At 45.6% G+C, this 15,270-nt stretch overlaps 4 protein-coding genes across 4 annotated transcripts; 2 read left to right on the forward strand and 2 right to left on the reverse strand.

The window, feature by feature from the left end:
- Window positions 1-220: 220 nt before the first annotated feature.
- On the forward strand, window positions 221-1,296 carry GL218_06123 (uncharacterized protein; the record flags this gene model as incomplete). The annotated part of the gene is made up of 2 exons (XM_033582821.1): window positions 221-379; window positions 439-1,296. The coding sequence occupies 2 exons, from the start codon at window positions 221-223 to the stop codon at window positions 1,294-1,296; spliced, it is 1,017 nt and encodes a 338-aa protein (XP_033433970.1).
- A 2,068-nt stretch (window positions 1,297-3,364) lies between these two features.
- Window positions 3,365-4,995, reverse strand: GL218_06124 (Phosphatase PSR1; the record flags this gene model as incomplete). The annotated part of the gene is made up of 3 exons (XM_033582822.1): window positions 3,365-3,676; window positions 3,732-3,881; window positions 3,934-4,995. 3 exons carry the CDS (start codon window positions 4,993-4,995, stop codon window positions 3,365-3,367), a joined length of 1,524 nt encoding a protein of 507 aa, XP_033433965.1.
- A 3,102-nt stretch (window positions 4,996-8,097) lies between these two features.
- GL218_06125 (Peroxisomal long-chain fatty acid import protein 2) lies at window positions 8,098-10,653 on the forward strand (the record flags this gene model as incomplete). Its single annotated transcript, XM_033582823.1, has 3 exons — window positions 8,098-8,727; window positions 8,784-10,293; window positions 10,343-10,653. 3 exons carry the CDS (start codon window positions 8,098-8,100, stop codon window positions 10,651-10,653), a joined length of 2,451 nt encoding a protein of 816 aa, XP_033433964.1.
- Window positions 10,654-13,334: 2,681 nt separating this feature from the next.
- Window positions 13,335-14,511, reverse strand: GL218_06126 (uncharacterized protein; the record flags this gene model as incomplete). Its single annotated transcript, XM_033582824.1, has 3 exons — window positions 13,335-14,252; window positions 14,302-14,321; window positions 14,388-14,511. The coding sequence occupies 3 exons, from the start codon at window positions 14,509-14,511 to the stop codon at window positions 13,335-13,337; spliced, it is 1,062 nt and encodes a 353-aa protein (XP_033433967.1).
- Between the last annotated feature and the right edge of the window lie 759 nt (window positions 14,512-15,270).

Below are 15,270 nucleotides of genomic sequence, written 5' to 3' on the forward strand. Positions count from 1 at the left end.
ACTCGCGTAGTCTGTCTTTCCTGAGTTCCCTTCGCATTTATCACTTCTATTACTTTACCTGGCTAGGATCAGGATATCTTCTTAACGCCGACACCACTATACCCCCTTTACCCCCTTGTTTACTATACTAAGTATCTACATTGTCAATCCTACTTTGATACTGTAACAAGGAACATCTTCATCTTATCGTTAGGCTTTAATTCTTGGTTATTTATCCAAGATGCCTGCCTTTCCTACTTTTGACTGCTATGCCACCCTCGAGGTGGCACGCACTGCAACTGAGCAGGAGATCACTGCCGCCTACCGTCGCTTAGCTCGTATTCACCACCCGGATAAGAACTTCAATGACACTGAAGCCGCTACAGCAGTTTTCCAGAAGGTACGTTCTAGTTTCTATCATTCAAAGTATAACACCAAAACTAAACTAACATTTAATAGATCCAGCTTGCATACGAGACTCTTCATGATCCATTTAATCGTTCTCGTTATGATCTTCACATAGACTCTCAGGACGCCACTACACCTCCTCGGCCCGAATCCCAAGCGCGATCGGATTTTTCGGACTGGACTGATGAGGATGAGGATGAGGACGAGTATGAGGATGGCGATGGCAATGGCTGGATATACGACGATATTTTCCCTCACTTCTTCCGTTTCTTCTTCAGAGACGAGGTTCAACAACCTGGTGATCCAAGATTTTTTGACAGAAATAATGCCTTTCGTCAATTTCAGCAGGGGAGGCAAGAGCAACGTGACATGGTCGTCGAGGAGATTCGTAAGCGAAGAATGGCCGAGGAAGCACGCAAAAAAGCTCGAGAAGACGAGAAGAAATCTCAAGAAGAGATGAAAGCCAAGCAGAAAGAGGACGAACGTAGTGCCGAAAAGTCCAGCCAAGAGATGCGCTGGAAGGAGCTCAACGCCATCACCAAGGATGAGAAGGTAGAAGCCTGTCTCCACTCTGGTTTCTGCAGCAAGATCCAGCAGTCTAAGAAGTTCAAATGTGGCGCTTGTAATGTGAAACGAGGCATTATAGCTTTCGAATGTCCCTATTGTTTGTCGCACATCTGCCAGCAGTGTGTGTCTGACTTCGCCAAAAAGCGCTCCTTGGCCTCGATGCAGGATAGCCCTAAGCCTGAAGTTGATCCCAAGTCAACGGCTAAGCCGGAGCCAGAGACTAAATCCGAGACTGAAGCGGAATCGTCAACTCAAGCGAAGGACGGCCGCCATAACGAGGGACCCAACACTAAATCCAAGGGTGGTAAAGGCCGCAAGAAGAATAGAAACCAGAAGAAATGATGGAACCCAAGGTCATAACTTTTACTACAACGAGGCAGATGATGTTTTTCCCAAGTGTCTTAACAACCTTAACAGCTAAGGCAATCAGTATATCTGAGTAAAGGAGATGAGATTGATGCAAGGTTAGCATCATTTAATAGCAAGGCCACTGAGACTGCGATGTTATGGTTTAGGATTCATTGCGAGCTCAGGTACAAGTTTTAAGGGAAACTGACAGGATCTGGTATTTTGTGGGTTCTGCATCAGAGGGTTGACTACACCCCGGAGGAGTTTTCGTTACAGATTGGCGAGATACCCAAGGATGTTTGTATTAATCGATGTTTTTTAGCAGTATGTGCGGCAGGGCTTTCTCCTTTTGCATGTGCCAATGTGGCCTAGTTCATTGTGTGCTATGAGGTCTCTACAAATGTATGTATGTCATAGTCATAAAGCACAATTGACAGTCAGTCTAATTATTAGCAAAACTCAATTTGGTCTTGGGAGTTCGTGCTAGCTAAGTGGTCATAAAATAAGGCGATATTCTCATCATGACAAGGTAGGTAGCTTCGGGAACGTTTTCGTTCGTAAGGCCGGCGGAAGTCAAGAAATGTATCTGCCAACCAGGTCTATATTGCAAAACCCTACTAAACAAACGGAGTTATAATTCCATAATTAACCTCCGCTTCGCACCCATCTACCTATGAATATATATCCAAGACACGCCCACCTGTGTGTCAGCCTCCATCACGCCAACTCGCTCGTATAGATAGCTAAGTAGGTACGCACGGCTAGAGGCAGCACACAACACACATGACGGGCGTTGTAAGCGCCCCGGATGTCTCACAGGGCAGTAGGGCAGTAGTACAGCGTCAGCAGCCACTACTCGTTAACTCGTCGGTTTACGTACCCGGAAAAGTAAGGGATAATAGGTACCTACCTATGCTTCGGGTGTTTGAGGTAAGGGCGGAGAAATGGGGAGGGGGAATGGGATGCTTTTTTTTTCTTTCCCCTGCGGCCGGCTGGTTGGGTTATTGTATGGTTCCAGCTCTTTGGGTCGGGTACTATGAGCTTGACAGGATATAGTCAGGCACCGTACCTTTTAGTATGTGTGTAAGGGGGTATCTTGACTGATTTGCATGTGATCTCTCATTCACTTTGAAGCTTAAGCTCAAGTTACTGTTATAATAATGGATGTATTTACAAAAACACGATACAACTCTTGTAGTCCAACATGATTTACAAAGGTTAGCAAGATACAAATTCTGCGCACAATCGAGACTGGTCTTTTAATTCGAGGGTTTATATATCAATTTGAGAATCTGCCTCGGCCGGGTATTGATCAGAAGCGGACAAATTCCCGTCATCCTATTACCCCTTTTCAGGGTCCCGTTGAACTGACGTGAAGGAGCCTACACATGCAAGCTCTACCTCTGGCTGCCACCGAAAAAAATGCAAGATGTGATCAGACCCGAAATAATAATGCTACTCATGACCGAATGCCCAGCTATCCGCTTTGCTTTCTACCTCCTCCTCTTTTTGCTTCAGCCTCCTACTATGTCTGCTAGCAGACTCAGCTCTCCCCTTCTCCTCTCCTCACGTGCGTGAAGCACTTGAGGGGCCACCACCAACAGTAAAAAGAATATCAACAAAAGAAACAGAACAAATAATGTGTATCGCTTTATGACGTCGGTAGCGGCGTCACTTAACTCTACCCGAGCAAAGGCGTAGCATCTGAAGACCTCCTCTTTTCATGTACCAATATTTTATGACACCTATGTGCTAACCCGGGATCTCGTCCAACCCATTTGCGTTCTCGCTGTATCTCGAAATGGAAAGCTCCTCTTATAGAATAAGTTTGCATTTATGTAGCTGATCAACTTTGGGTCCGTCCACTGAAGGATTGAGGAAAGGAGGCAGAAGAGAGGGGCGACGCGAGCTCACGCAGCCTAACTCGGTATATAAGATTAAACAGTACATATACACCAAAAAAATTCGAAGTTATTGTCACCAAACGCCCGCCGCTATGATGGCTACCCTAGGTAGTGTTCGGTTCGTTTGCCGTTCTCATAGAATAGAAATTAACTAAAGCTTAAAGAGTGACATCGAGAACTAGGCTGACGTCTTGAACATTAGATCCGGCCAGGTCCTCGAGAACGGGTATCAAGTCTAATAATTCGTTGTCGTGAGCGTCCGAGAACCAACTGCTGATAGGCACAGCGTGTTGAGGATGGAAGATGTATGAGGTAGGTGAGTTGTCAATGATAATGGTATCCTTGAGGTCTCTGCCGACCTGAGAAAGATCCTTGACGTAATTGCCTTGATGGTTATAACAGCTCTCTCGGAACAGTCGGTGGTGGACAACTTTGTGAATGTCGAGCTGATCCAGCAATGGGTCGCCGTACTATTTAACCAGATTAGAAGAGACAACAGTAGTAGTAGTAGTATATGTAACGTACCTTAGAAACAGAGGCTGTGAACACTACGACTTCGTATAGCTCGCCTACGCGCTTCATGAACTGATCTACACCAGGTCGTTTGATGACATACACATTATGATAATTGCCCTCAATTTCAACTGGTATCGTGAAATCAGCTTGGTGTAGTATCTGCGACAGTTAGCTTGTTGACCACGTTTAGACGACTATTTCTATCACATACCTTGAAAGAGCTATGCACCAAAGTCTCATCCAGGTCCAATACTAGACACTTCCTGCCCTTGAAACGGGGTTCGATAGGTGGTAGAAGATATTTTTGTTGGCCTTGCTCTAAATCCACGGATTTCTCCTCTGGCGCAATTGGGGCTGGATTGGCAATGGGGACCGGTCCGGGAGGTGGCGGCGGAACTGACTTCGCATATTGAGACTCGTCGTCCGTACCAGGTTGTTTAGCTGGCTCAGCTACAGCTAGTTCCGTATCTGCCATCTCAACATCGCCGTCAACGTCCCTGGTGGATGGCCCTTCGACAGCATCCGCCTCCGCTTCATGATCTTCTGCAACCGGAGGGTTAACCGTGATGCTGGGACCCGGTACACCGACCAGGGTGGTCTGTTTCGACTCGCTCTCGCGTTCGCCGACCGTGGACTGGTCCTGAGCCGTTGACCCCGAGACCCGCTTTGCGGATTTGGATGCTTCTTGAGCAGCGGTGCTTGCTTGAGGCGACGACTCCTTCTCCTTCTCGTAAACCTGAGTCTTGCTACCACCCGTCTGCTCTGAAGGTGTTGTAGTTCGTCGGCTAGATGTCAGTGGTCTTTGAGGGAGCTTGTCGAGTTTGTGAGAAGGGAGTGGATCTTCACCACCTTCGAGGGTACTGGCGTGATTAGGAACAACACAGCATCCAAGAAGAGCCAGTAACCCGCCCTTTTTCCGCCGCTGCGGAGCCCCAGCCGGGGAGTTTGGCAGCAATGTGCTTGGTGTAGTCGTAGGATTCGTGGCAGCCCCAGAGTGATTGCTGGACGCACTACCGTTCCGACGCCGGCCAAGCATACTGTGTTTTGATTCCTTAGAATTGCCACCAATACTATCTCGCGGATCGTCAGCAGTCGTCCCGCTGAGACCCGTTGTTGCTGACGATGACTGTATCTTTTGCGATGAAGATCTCGACGGTACGTTTAGGAGGCCACGTCCTTTTCTTGAAGCTAATCCGTCCTCGGCCGTAACTGATTCCTTTTCCCTCGAGTTTTCGTGCTCCGCCAGTGCTTTCTCGTCAGCACCTCTGGACATCTTTTTCAATTAAAAGTTGATGCTTGATAGCTATAGGAGACGGCAAGCTATCGCACTGTAAAAGTAAGATTAGCTATAGACACATGCCAAAAACTGGAGGCTCATCCTGCTTTAAATGAGGCAGATTTACTGGCGCATTAAATCGCGTCGATCAATTGGAAACGAACGGCGCTTCTAAGAAGTAAAGGGACTCGGACAGAAATAGTCCCACTCGAGGCGTGGGAAAGCTTATCAATTGTTGCTCACCTTGATACTCAACGGCCGTTCACCTTAAATAGCTGCCCAAACCCCTAATGCAGCAATTGGTGGCCTTGAACGGCCGAGTAATTATTATGGCCGTGTCGGCGACCGCGACCAAGGGGGAAAGGCTGGCTAATGCGGCTGAATCGGAAGTGAAGATAGAGATTCTAAAAGCCACGAGACGAGCGAAGGAAATAAGAGGCGATGCGATGGAGATGTCGAGAAGAACGGCGCGTCGTAACAAGAAACCCTGCTAAGATTGAGATAATTCGGGGGGATGAAGTGGGTCAGTCACTTGGGACTTGCGAAGGAGGAAACAGATTGAACCTGGATGTAGGTAGACAGATGACGAGCCTCGAGGTACCTTTGGGGGTGGGCGGGTATCTGAACAAATAACTCCAAATCCTAGCTGTAAGAAGAAAAAAAATAAAGTAATGGCACAAAAAAGCCCAAAGATGTCCCGGAGAACCTAAGTGAAAGGGAGAATGAAATGGATTGAACAAGTATAACGCTGGAAATGATACCTAAGGTAAGGTAATAGAGGGTATGGTAAGCTTAAGGCTTAAAGTACATACGTACAAACAGAGAGCTGGCTGTAAAAAGAAATGAAGACTATCTCTTCCACTACTCTGAGGGATTGTTGCGCGGAGGCTGAAGAAGTCTGGAATCGCAAGCGAAATGATTTCCGCAAAGAAACTGGACCACATTTGGGGGGGGGCAGGGGAGGGCACGGAGCAATTTGAACAGGGGGGGAAAGCCGCTAGCGTACCTGCCTTGCCTGCTTAAATCACTTAAAATCACTTGAAATCACTAAGAAAAGGGTGTGACAGGGGTTAGTTTAGAGGCATCTGCCCAGTTGATTGCTACCTACATGTACTAGGTAGTATGTACCTAGGTATGTACTATGTAATCCACTGGCGGCTGGGCTAGTTTGGTTGGTTGGTGTCCAGTAGGATTGCTTATTGCTACAATGTAATGAAGGTATTTATGTACTCCGTTTGATTATCACCCACTGTCACCGAAACATAATTAGGGTAGGGACTTGAGAGGGAACATGTGTATATTAAAATCTGTTAGGAAAGATATGAGAGTTCCCCATACCTCCGAAACAGAATCCATCCCGCTTTGGTACTGCATCAATCATCAATTCATTAGGTACCTCTTATGTTCCCATCCATCTTCCCAGCTTCCCTAGCTTCCCCCCCTATCTATCAGGTACCTCTATGTTATTATTGTACTAAAGAATCCACCAGAGAATAAAGAGAATTAGGTGGTTGCTCATTCAGTGGTGTAATCTCACGGACCTCCAGGGCTCTACTATTCTAATAATCATCCGCAATTGCATTTCAAAACTATTGGATGTAAAACTTTTGGTGGCTTTATTAAGTGTCCAGTATTGTGTATCAGTACATCCGTTGTTGTTTTTGCGCCTTTACAAGAACAATAGTGTAATATAAATGGCTGACGAGTTATCATATTTGCCTAGCATCTAACTTACAGGTTATTTAACTTAACTACAGGTTCGGTGCCACATCTATTTCATCTCTACCTATCCTCGACCTTTTACGAGATGCCAGACAGATGAACCGTTTCAACATTAAAAAAGGTAGCTACTTGTTAGACATTACACGCTATCTTAAAGCGCCATCGAGCCGAATGGACCATATAAAACCTTGAGATTCTTGAGATTCTTGAGATCCTTGAGATCCATCTGTTTGCATGACCTTTTTATCGCTCGTCACATCCGTGCGGCGTATAACAAAAGGGTTTCTGTTACTACTTCAGTCGTACCTACTATGCGTAAGGCGGCAAGGAAGACAGGAAGCTAGGGTAGCTACATGAACATTTGGACCAAAATTGAGAGTGTCGTGGAGAACGAGCCATGCAACTCTCCGAGGCTCGTTTTTGATTGGTTCCGTTGGCGCCCGTTGAGAAGTGACGGTTGAGAAATGGAGCCAAACTATTTGTTCACTTACCTTTTCAAGACACAAGCTACAGCCAACCGACATTCGACATTCGACGTTCGATCATTTACACAAATAACGTTGAGTATGAATATCTCAGTAACACAAGTACGAATCCGTATAAATGATATAATGCAAAGGAGATTTATAATACCATTAATATATTCCAAAGTCAGCCTCTATCGTACCAGGCAAACAAATAGTTACAGCGTAGTTACAACGTAAGACTGTCCGGGCATTTTCATCTTAAGCGATCCAGCCAGTTGGGTATTACTGTCGTATAATATCCACCTATCATCTCTCCCGGAGTCAAATAATAAATGTTTTTGATATCTTATTGGATCAATTATATAAAGTCCAGTCCATATGATATTTTTTTTGGTACAACCGTTTTTAATATCAAGCTCCGACCTAAAAATCTTAAAGCGAGGAGGAAAAAAAAAACAAATGCCCCAATTTCTTTCCCCGGACTTCTACAACCTGCAAACAAGCCACAGCCTCGTGCAGGTCCACAAGCTGCAGGTAAATCGTGGGGGAAGGTGGCTCATACCTGGGGCTTTGGCCACGTGATAGCTTAACCTTTCAACCAATAACCATAAAGATATCATTGACGGTTTCCGAACTCAGAGGATCAACCTCGGATCATCACATGCCTCAGCTTTGGTCGCTTTCAATCGTCACCAATGACGGAGTTACAAGCTATCCCAGTTCTTTTCCTCTATCTCAACTACCTCTCAGAGACATGTCGGTAGCATTTACTTCCAACACTAGAAATTCAAACTATTTTATTATTACTTTATTCCTCTCGCTCCGTCTAGAAGTCCCATAAATCTCATCGCTATAAATGGCACTCGGAATAGACTAATTATAAGCCTGTCCCTATTGATGTCATGTCACGATGGCGGTGCAATCCACTCTTCGCCATTCGGCATCCGAAGACATACTCGTAGCCTTTCTCGACAAGTATAGCAAACTAATACGAGATCGCCTACGAAAGACCTCTCGACGTTCCAAGCTCTTTGCAGCCCTCTTACTCGCCGCGTCGATAATACTCAGCGCCGAAGGTGGTCGGAGATGGTGGAATCGAAGAAGGCAGGAGAAAGAGCAAGGACGGAAGCTTGTGCGCACGAATTCGTGGTTATTCAATAAAGATGGTTCACGAACGATATACGTTCCGTATAAAGATGGGACGTCTAAAGTAGTTATCAATCGGACAAAACCTTTAACCTTCGAAGCGCATCGTCGGCTCTTCCTAAACCCGCCCAAGGTTTCGGGGCTTGGTGATGGAACTGTTCCTTCGGCTCAGACCAAACCAGGACTGAATCTTGCTTTCTTACATCAGTTTCTCAGCCTAATGAGTATCATGATACCGCGATGGACTAGCAAAGAGGCCGGTTTATTAGTCAGCCATGGCGCATTTTTGATGCTTCGCACCTATCTTTCGTTGGTAGTTGCGCGCCTAGATGGTGAGATTGTTCGTGACTTGGTCGCAGGTAACGGAAAGTTATTCCTCTGGGGTATAGCAAAGGTATGCTACGATTCTACATCAAATTCAGTTATGAATGTGTCACTAACTAAACCAAGTGGTGCGGACTTGGCGGTTTTGCCTCCTACACCAATTCTATGATCAAATTCCTCGAGTCTAAAGTATCTATCGCATTCCGAACTCGATTAACAAGATATATACACGACTTATATCTTAATGATAATCTCAACTACTACAAGTTATCCAACTTGGACGGCGGCGTCGGACAGGGAGCCGACCAATTCATTACACAAGATCTAACCCTGTTCTGTGCTTCAGCTGCCAATTTATATTCCTCACTTGGGAAGCCATTTATCGATCTCTGTGTTTTCAACTATCAATTATATCGCTCACTAGGCCCACTCGCGTTAACCGGTCTTATGAGCAACTACTTCCTGACAGCAAGTATTCTGCGAAAGGTGTCGCCTCCTTTCGGCAAGCTTAAAGCAGTTGAAGGACGTAAAGAAGGAGATTTTAGAAGTCTTCATGCCCGTTTGATTGCAAATGCCGAGGAAGTCGCTTTCTATGGTGGTGCTGAAATGGAAAAGTCTTTCTTAAACAAGGAATTCAAATCCCTCAAGAGTTGGATGGAAGGAATCTACCTGCTTAAGATCCGTTATAATATTCTCGAAGATTTCATCTTGAAATACAGCTGGAGTGCCTACGGTTATCTCTTGTCATCTTTACCAGTCTTCCTCCCAGCTTGGGGCGGCTTAGGAGGTGCAATGGAGATGGTCGACAGCGCTGAAAAGGGTGGCCGAGAGCGCAATCGTATGAAGGACTTCATCACGAACAAGCGACTTATGCTCTCACTCGCGGATGCGGGTGGGCGCATGATGTACTCAATCAAGGACCTTTCCGAACTGGCTGGTTACACTAGTCGCGTTTATACCCTAATTTCGACGCTACACCGTGTACATGCCGACGCATACGTCCCGCGACCAAGTGGCAACGAACTATACTCGCTTTCCGACGTCCAGGGTACCATCCAGAAGGGCTTTGACGGCGTACGATTTGAACATGTGCCTATCGTTGCGCCTGGACTGTGGCCTCAAGGTGGCGAGGAATTATTAGAGTCGCTATCCATGATCATCCGCCGAGGAGAGCACTTGTTAATATCCGGTCCGAATGGTGTTGGCAAGAGTGCTATTGCTAGGGTCCTTGCTGGGCTTTGGCCAGTCTACCGTGGTTTAGTGAGTCAGCCCAAGTCCATTGGTCAGGATGGAATTATGTTCTTGCCTCAGAGGCCGTATTTGAGCGTGGGCACCTTGCGTGATCAGGTCATCTATCCAGATGGTGAACTAGACATGCGCCTCAAGCGTAAATCCGAGGATGAACTAAAACGAGTGTTGGATGCTGCCAAGCTTGGCTACTTACCTGATCGAGAGGGCGGCTGGGATACTCGGAAGGAATGGAAGGATGTTCTGAGTGGAGGCGAAAAGCAAAGAGTCGGCATTGCCCGGTTACTATACCACGAACCCCAGTATGCTGTAATTGACGAGGGCACCAGTGCTGTGTCAAGCGATGTCGAGGGTCTATTATACGAAACATGCAAGGAAAGGGGTATTAGTAAGTCACGTGACAACTCCCTCTTCTACTCGTAACTAACAAACCACAGCTTTGATTACCATCTCGACGCGTGCTTCCTTGAAGAAATACCACACCTTTAACCTCATGCTTGGGATGGGTGAGACCGGCGACAAATGGGAATTTGAGAGAATTGGAACAGAGAGGGAGAAGATGCAGGTAGAACGGGAACTACAAGAGCTTCGAGAAAGGCTGTCTCAAGTTGAGCAGTGGAAGCAACGGCATGAGGAGATTGAGAAAGAGCTCGCACAAGTATGGGTCGAGGGCGATGCTTCCTTGGATCCGCCCCCATATGTGGAAAATACTGCTGAGCCCGAACCAGAGAAGGGTGAGGCCCAATAACGTGACCTACTGTACGATGCTATGTATGAGTTATTGTAACTAGCAAATTTACCTAACGTGCTGAGCGATGTCATGTTTCCTATATTTTGGATTGAAGTTCTGGGTAACAGGCCGTGTAAACGAAGATGTCAAGATGCTAGCTAGCATCAGCCTTGGGGAAATTAGAATAAGAGAAGTGTAGCGATTTATTCTATTATGTGAAAGGCTTCCTCTGTATGATGTCAAATCCTAAAACATGAAAGGTACATTGCTACTAGCAAAGCTCTTGTGTCACCACTTGACGAGGTAGATAGGGCCTAAGAGTCAAAAGCCCCTTATGACTAGTCCTTGAAGTCTCCTAGGATATTTCTGATAAATTTCACTTTCCTATAAGCTCACTCTATGCTCTATGTAGATTGGACATAATATATTTACTATTGGACATACCAGCTTCTCGTATATCTTAGTTCACGTCCAGCCTTGTTTATCCCTATCCGCGAACTTCTTTGGAGGCATAACATATCTTAAATCTAGTTAAGCAAAATCAAAACTTGAATAGGATCAACGGTCAGGTGGAGGCTATGTACAAATATAGATCTATGCAAAATATTCTCTTTGTATTGATCTATTATCGGTTACGGAACTTATCTAGTTGCGTAGTCGGTGCAGTCTCTGAATATCGCCACGTCCACTGCTTAAGCTATTTCGATAACTCTAGTTGCATATAGAGATTTTAGGTACCCTTAGACACTGAGGCGAGTTGAGAACAGTTACATGCGCCTCTAAGCACCCAAATCAAATAGGTAATTACTTAGGTAGGTACCTTTCTGCTCTGCCAGTTGCTAGACTGACCTGCCGGCCGCCTCGGTTGCCTAGGCCACCGTACTGAAGGATATAAGGCCAAAAAGCAGAGCAACTTTCAGCCGACCCCGTAAAAAGGAAGTAACCCTGGGTGACTGGAGGCTAGAGAAAACTGCACCGTGGTGTCATATGCTGGACCGGTATGCCCGTGACTTGACAGTACGACATTTACAAAGTAGTTTTTCGTAGGTTCTGTGTTCAACACACAGGCCGAGCTTTTTTTGCAATTCCTTTTTCTTTTATTTCGGACTCCTACGTAGATACTTCTCATTTGTTTTTTCTCTCCTTCAAATTTCGCTTTTTCTATTTGGCCTCCTTTTATTTTTTTATTAGCCAATTCATGCGAAGACACGGATACAAAACAGCCTACATTGCCAGTCAATATAAAATCATTTTTTGGACACTGGTTTGTTTCCCCTGTGAATCCTACTTAAATCTGATGTTTACGGTTGACAAAAATGTAGGAGACAATATTTTCATGATCAGCCCCTTTTAACCCCCTTTTCCGGCCTTATAGTCTCTGTTGATCGCATGGGAAAGGCTACAGACACTAAACTTCAAATAGATTATCGAATCGCTTTTATATATATGCCCATCTACATAACGTAGTTCCATTACTTAAATTTTAGTCAAAGCAAAGGGCATCCAAACCTAAGCTCTAGACAATGTTGACGAAGGAATGTGTAGCCCCATTTCGAATCCGGCCTGAACCACCGTAGAGGCGGGTGTGAATCGGCCGAGAACTCGGCCTAATATGGATTCCCGCCAGAGCATGAAAGCATCGTGATGTAGTATGTAGCCTTTATATGAACCGTCCTTTATTTGATCGTATAACTCCATCTGTATCATGATCGACGCATATAGTGGGGCTTGTATAATTACTTCGCCGCAAAACCATATCGTGGTGTTGGACACAGCCTCAAAACATCCGACTCACGCCACTTCAATAAACTTATAATTGAACCTTCTCTCTCCTTTCCTCTAAATATTTCTTAAGTTCCGATAAACAAGTCTACGGCTGTTCACATCGTCGTCAACAAGGGTTTAACTGTAAGATCGCATCATGGTAGAGCGTCTTCCAACTTCATCGGAGAAGGCGTGGCGGGACGACCCCAGCGACGAGCCGCCGGCATACAAATTCCAGTCGAATAAAGCTAGAGATGATCTCCCGTCATACCAGGAAACTGTTGGAGATGATCAGGACGAAAAGAGTTATCAGAATGATAAGAAACCTACAAGTTCCAAACCGAAGAATAATCAAGACCTTCCACCTTGTAGCCACTGGTCGGAGAGCAGGTGTAATATGACTTCCAACTCTAGACAATGCTGCTCTTGTGTCGACGATCGGCCTAAAACGGAATCTGGACTCTATCCGATGTATGTGGATCGTGAAGGCTGGGTTAAAAAGGCTACCAGGTGGAAATATTACTGTCCGAACTGTCAGGGTACGTCTAGCTAGTTTCTTTCCTTGCTAGTGCAGTTTGCACATAATCTACTAGGGACTCCTATCTTTCATATTTCTTCAACTAATTCGAAGTAGAATATTTCGATCCGGATGCTAAGGCTAGAAGTTTGAGAGACCAATGGGCTTGGGCGGAGAAACGCGCACAGTCTTTGGCTGACGAGCGGGACCGACGATATTTCGGGCTCGGACGCTGGATACATGTCTGCAGCGAGTCAATAAAAAGTTGCTTGCCAGAGTGATCGATCATAGTATTCCGGTGATTGAGAGGGCTTGATTGAGAAAGCACTTTCCAAGATGGTTCAAAAAATAACATCAGTGTATACATGTGTATTTTCCGCGAGAGTTGTCAATATACCCCATATGTACCTGTTTAAAATTACGCAATTTCAATGCAAACCTTCCCCTGGTGTTTCCCTGAGGCCAGATATTCATATGCTTCCTTCGTTTGTTCTAGTGTAAAGATCTTGTGATCGACGATAGGGCGCAACTTGTCTATGTTAGCTTCGATAGCGCGGCACATATCTTCCATCTGAAGCCGAGTGCCGAGCCATAGACCACGAGCCGTAAACAGTTTCATCCAGCAATCCAGCAAGCCAGGCATCTCTGCAGTCCCGTCACCACCGCCGACACCTCCCAAGACGCAGACTACGCCGTCATGTTTTACAGCCGCAACACTCTGCTTCAGCGAAGTTGGCCCTACGACATCAATAACATAGTCAACGCCAAACCCTCCAGTAAGCTCCCTGGCTGCGGAGGCCCAGTCGGGGGTCTCGCGATAGTTTATGATATGGTCGGCACCCAACTTCTCAAGAAGCTTCGCCTTCTCCCGTGAGCTCGTCGTCGCAATGACCCTGGCACCGACCAGCTTAGCGAACTGAACGGCAAAGATACTCACCCCACCAGTGCCCTGCGTCAAAACCCACTGGCCGGCAGCGACTGGTTTCCCAGATAGGCCGAAGAGCGCGTTCCAAGCGGTTAGTCCCGCGCAGCTGAGCGTCGCAGCCTCCGGAAAGGTTAGGCCCTCGGGCATCTTGACAAGGCCTTGCTCGTCGAAAACTCCGGCAGTGCGTAGGGTGCCGTCCACCGAGGCACCGAGACCAACTTTTGATAACTCTTCGGTGAAAGATCCTGCAATTAACCGAGGGTTGAGAGCGGTAATGACCTTGTCGCCTGGCTGGAACCGACTAACGTGCCTCCCGGTAGCTACGACAATTCCTGCTCCGTCGGAGCCAGGAATGACATTTGGTTTGGTACCCCAAGGGAACTTCCCCTGAGAGACCATGATATCTCGAAACTAGGTTTGAGGTTAGTCTTATGAGTAGAAGGTAAATATGCGAACTAACATTTAAAGAGGCCCCGTGAACTGTGACCAAGAGTTAGTAAAAGCACATATAAAATAAAATATCGACGAGGTCTATTAGAGACTTACTCCTAACTAAGACTTCGGTATCGCCGAGTTCAGGTACTGGCTGCTCTGAATATTTCAGGGACTCGAGGCCATCATAACCTACGACATTCCACTGCTTCGTGGTCTTCAGGACGGGATGGGCCATTGTAAGATGTAAAATATCTCTGTAATTGATATATGCTTCTCTGCACACCAGACTAATGTTCGATGTCTACATAATAGGCAAGCTCGTGTTCAATATATACTAAGAAGAGGTCAAGGGGGATTAAATGACATTATATAAGCGTAAACGATTGAGATATGGATATTCAAATTTATAAGCATGTCCGTGGAGTTCCGTGGATTTCACCATCAATTGTAATTAAAAGCACATCGTAGTCAAATTCATATTGATTTATAAATAAGATGATTTTATGTCCACTAAGTCGGTTTGAAGTAGTCGTCATGTCGAGTAATGAAGGTACGTTATGAATAGGAGGTACGTTACGAAAAAGGGGCTTGCATTTTGAATCTCGATAATTACATAATATACTACTTTGCATATCTAAATGTATTCCGTATTTAATAATCGAGTTATACTAATTTCCGAAGATTAGAAGAGAGAAATGACAAACGAAATCTTGACAACTTCAAAACGTCATTGCATTCTTAAAGAATTACTCACATCTACTCTCCTTTATCTTTGACTTAGCTTGGCTGTTAGAAATACATTTTACTATAATTCCTGATAAGATAGCGCTTCTCTTATTACAGCTAGTCTAACCGACCAATACCGAGATGACCCTGTCGCATGTTACATCGAAGCAACCTATGCTCCATTATGTTTATACTGTTTATACGTGTAGACAGTTATGATCATCCACCTCCAACTACTGACTGGAAAGATGTTGTAATACATATAAGA

This window comes from Daldinia childiae, assembly GCF_008694065.1.
Source record: "Daldinia childiae strain JS-1345 chromosome Unknown Scaffold6, whole genome shotgun sequence".
Taxonomy (NCBI): Eukaryota; Fungi; Ascomycota; class Sordariomycetes; order Xylariales; family Hypoxylaceae; genus Daldinia; species Daldinia childiae.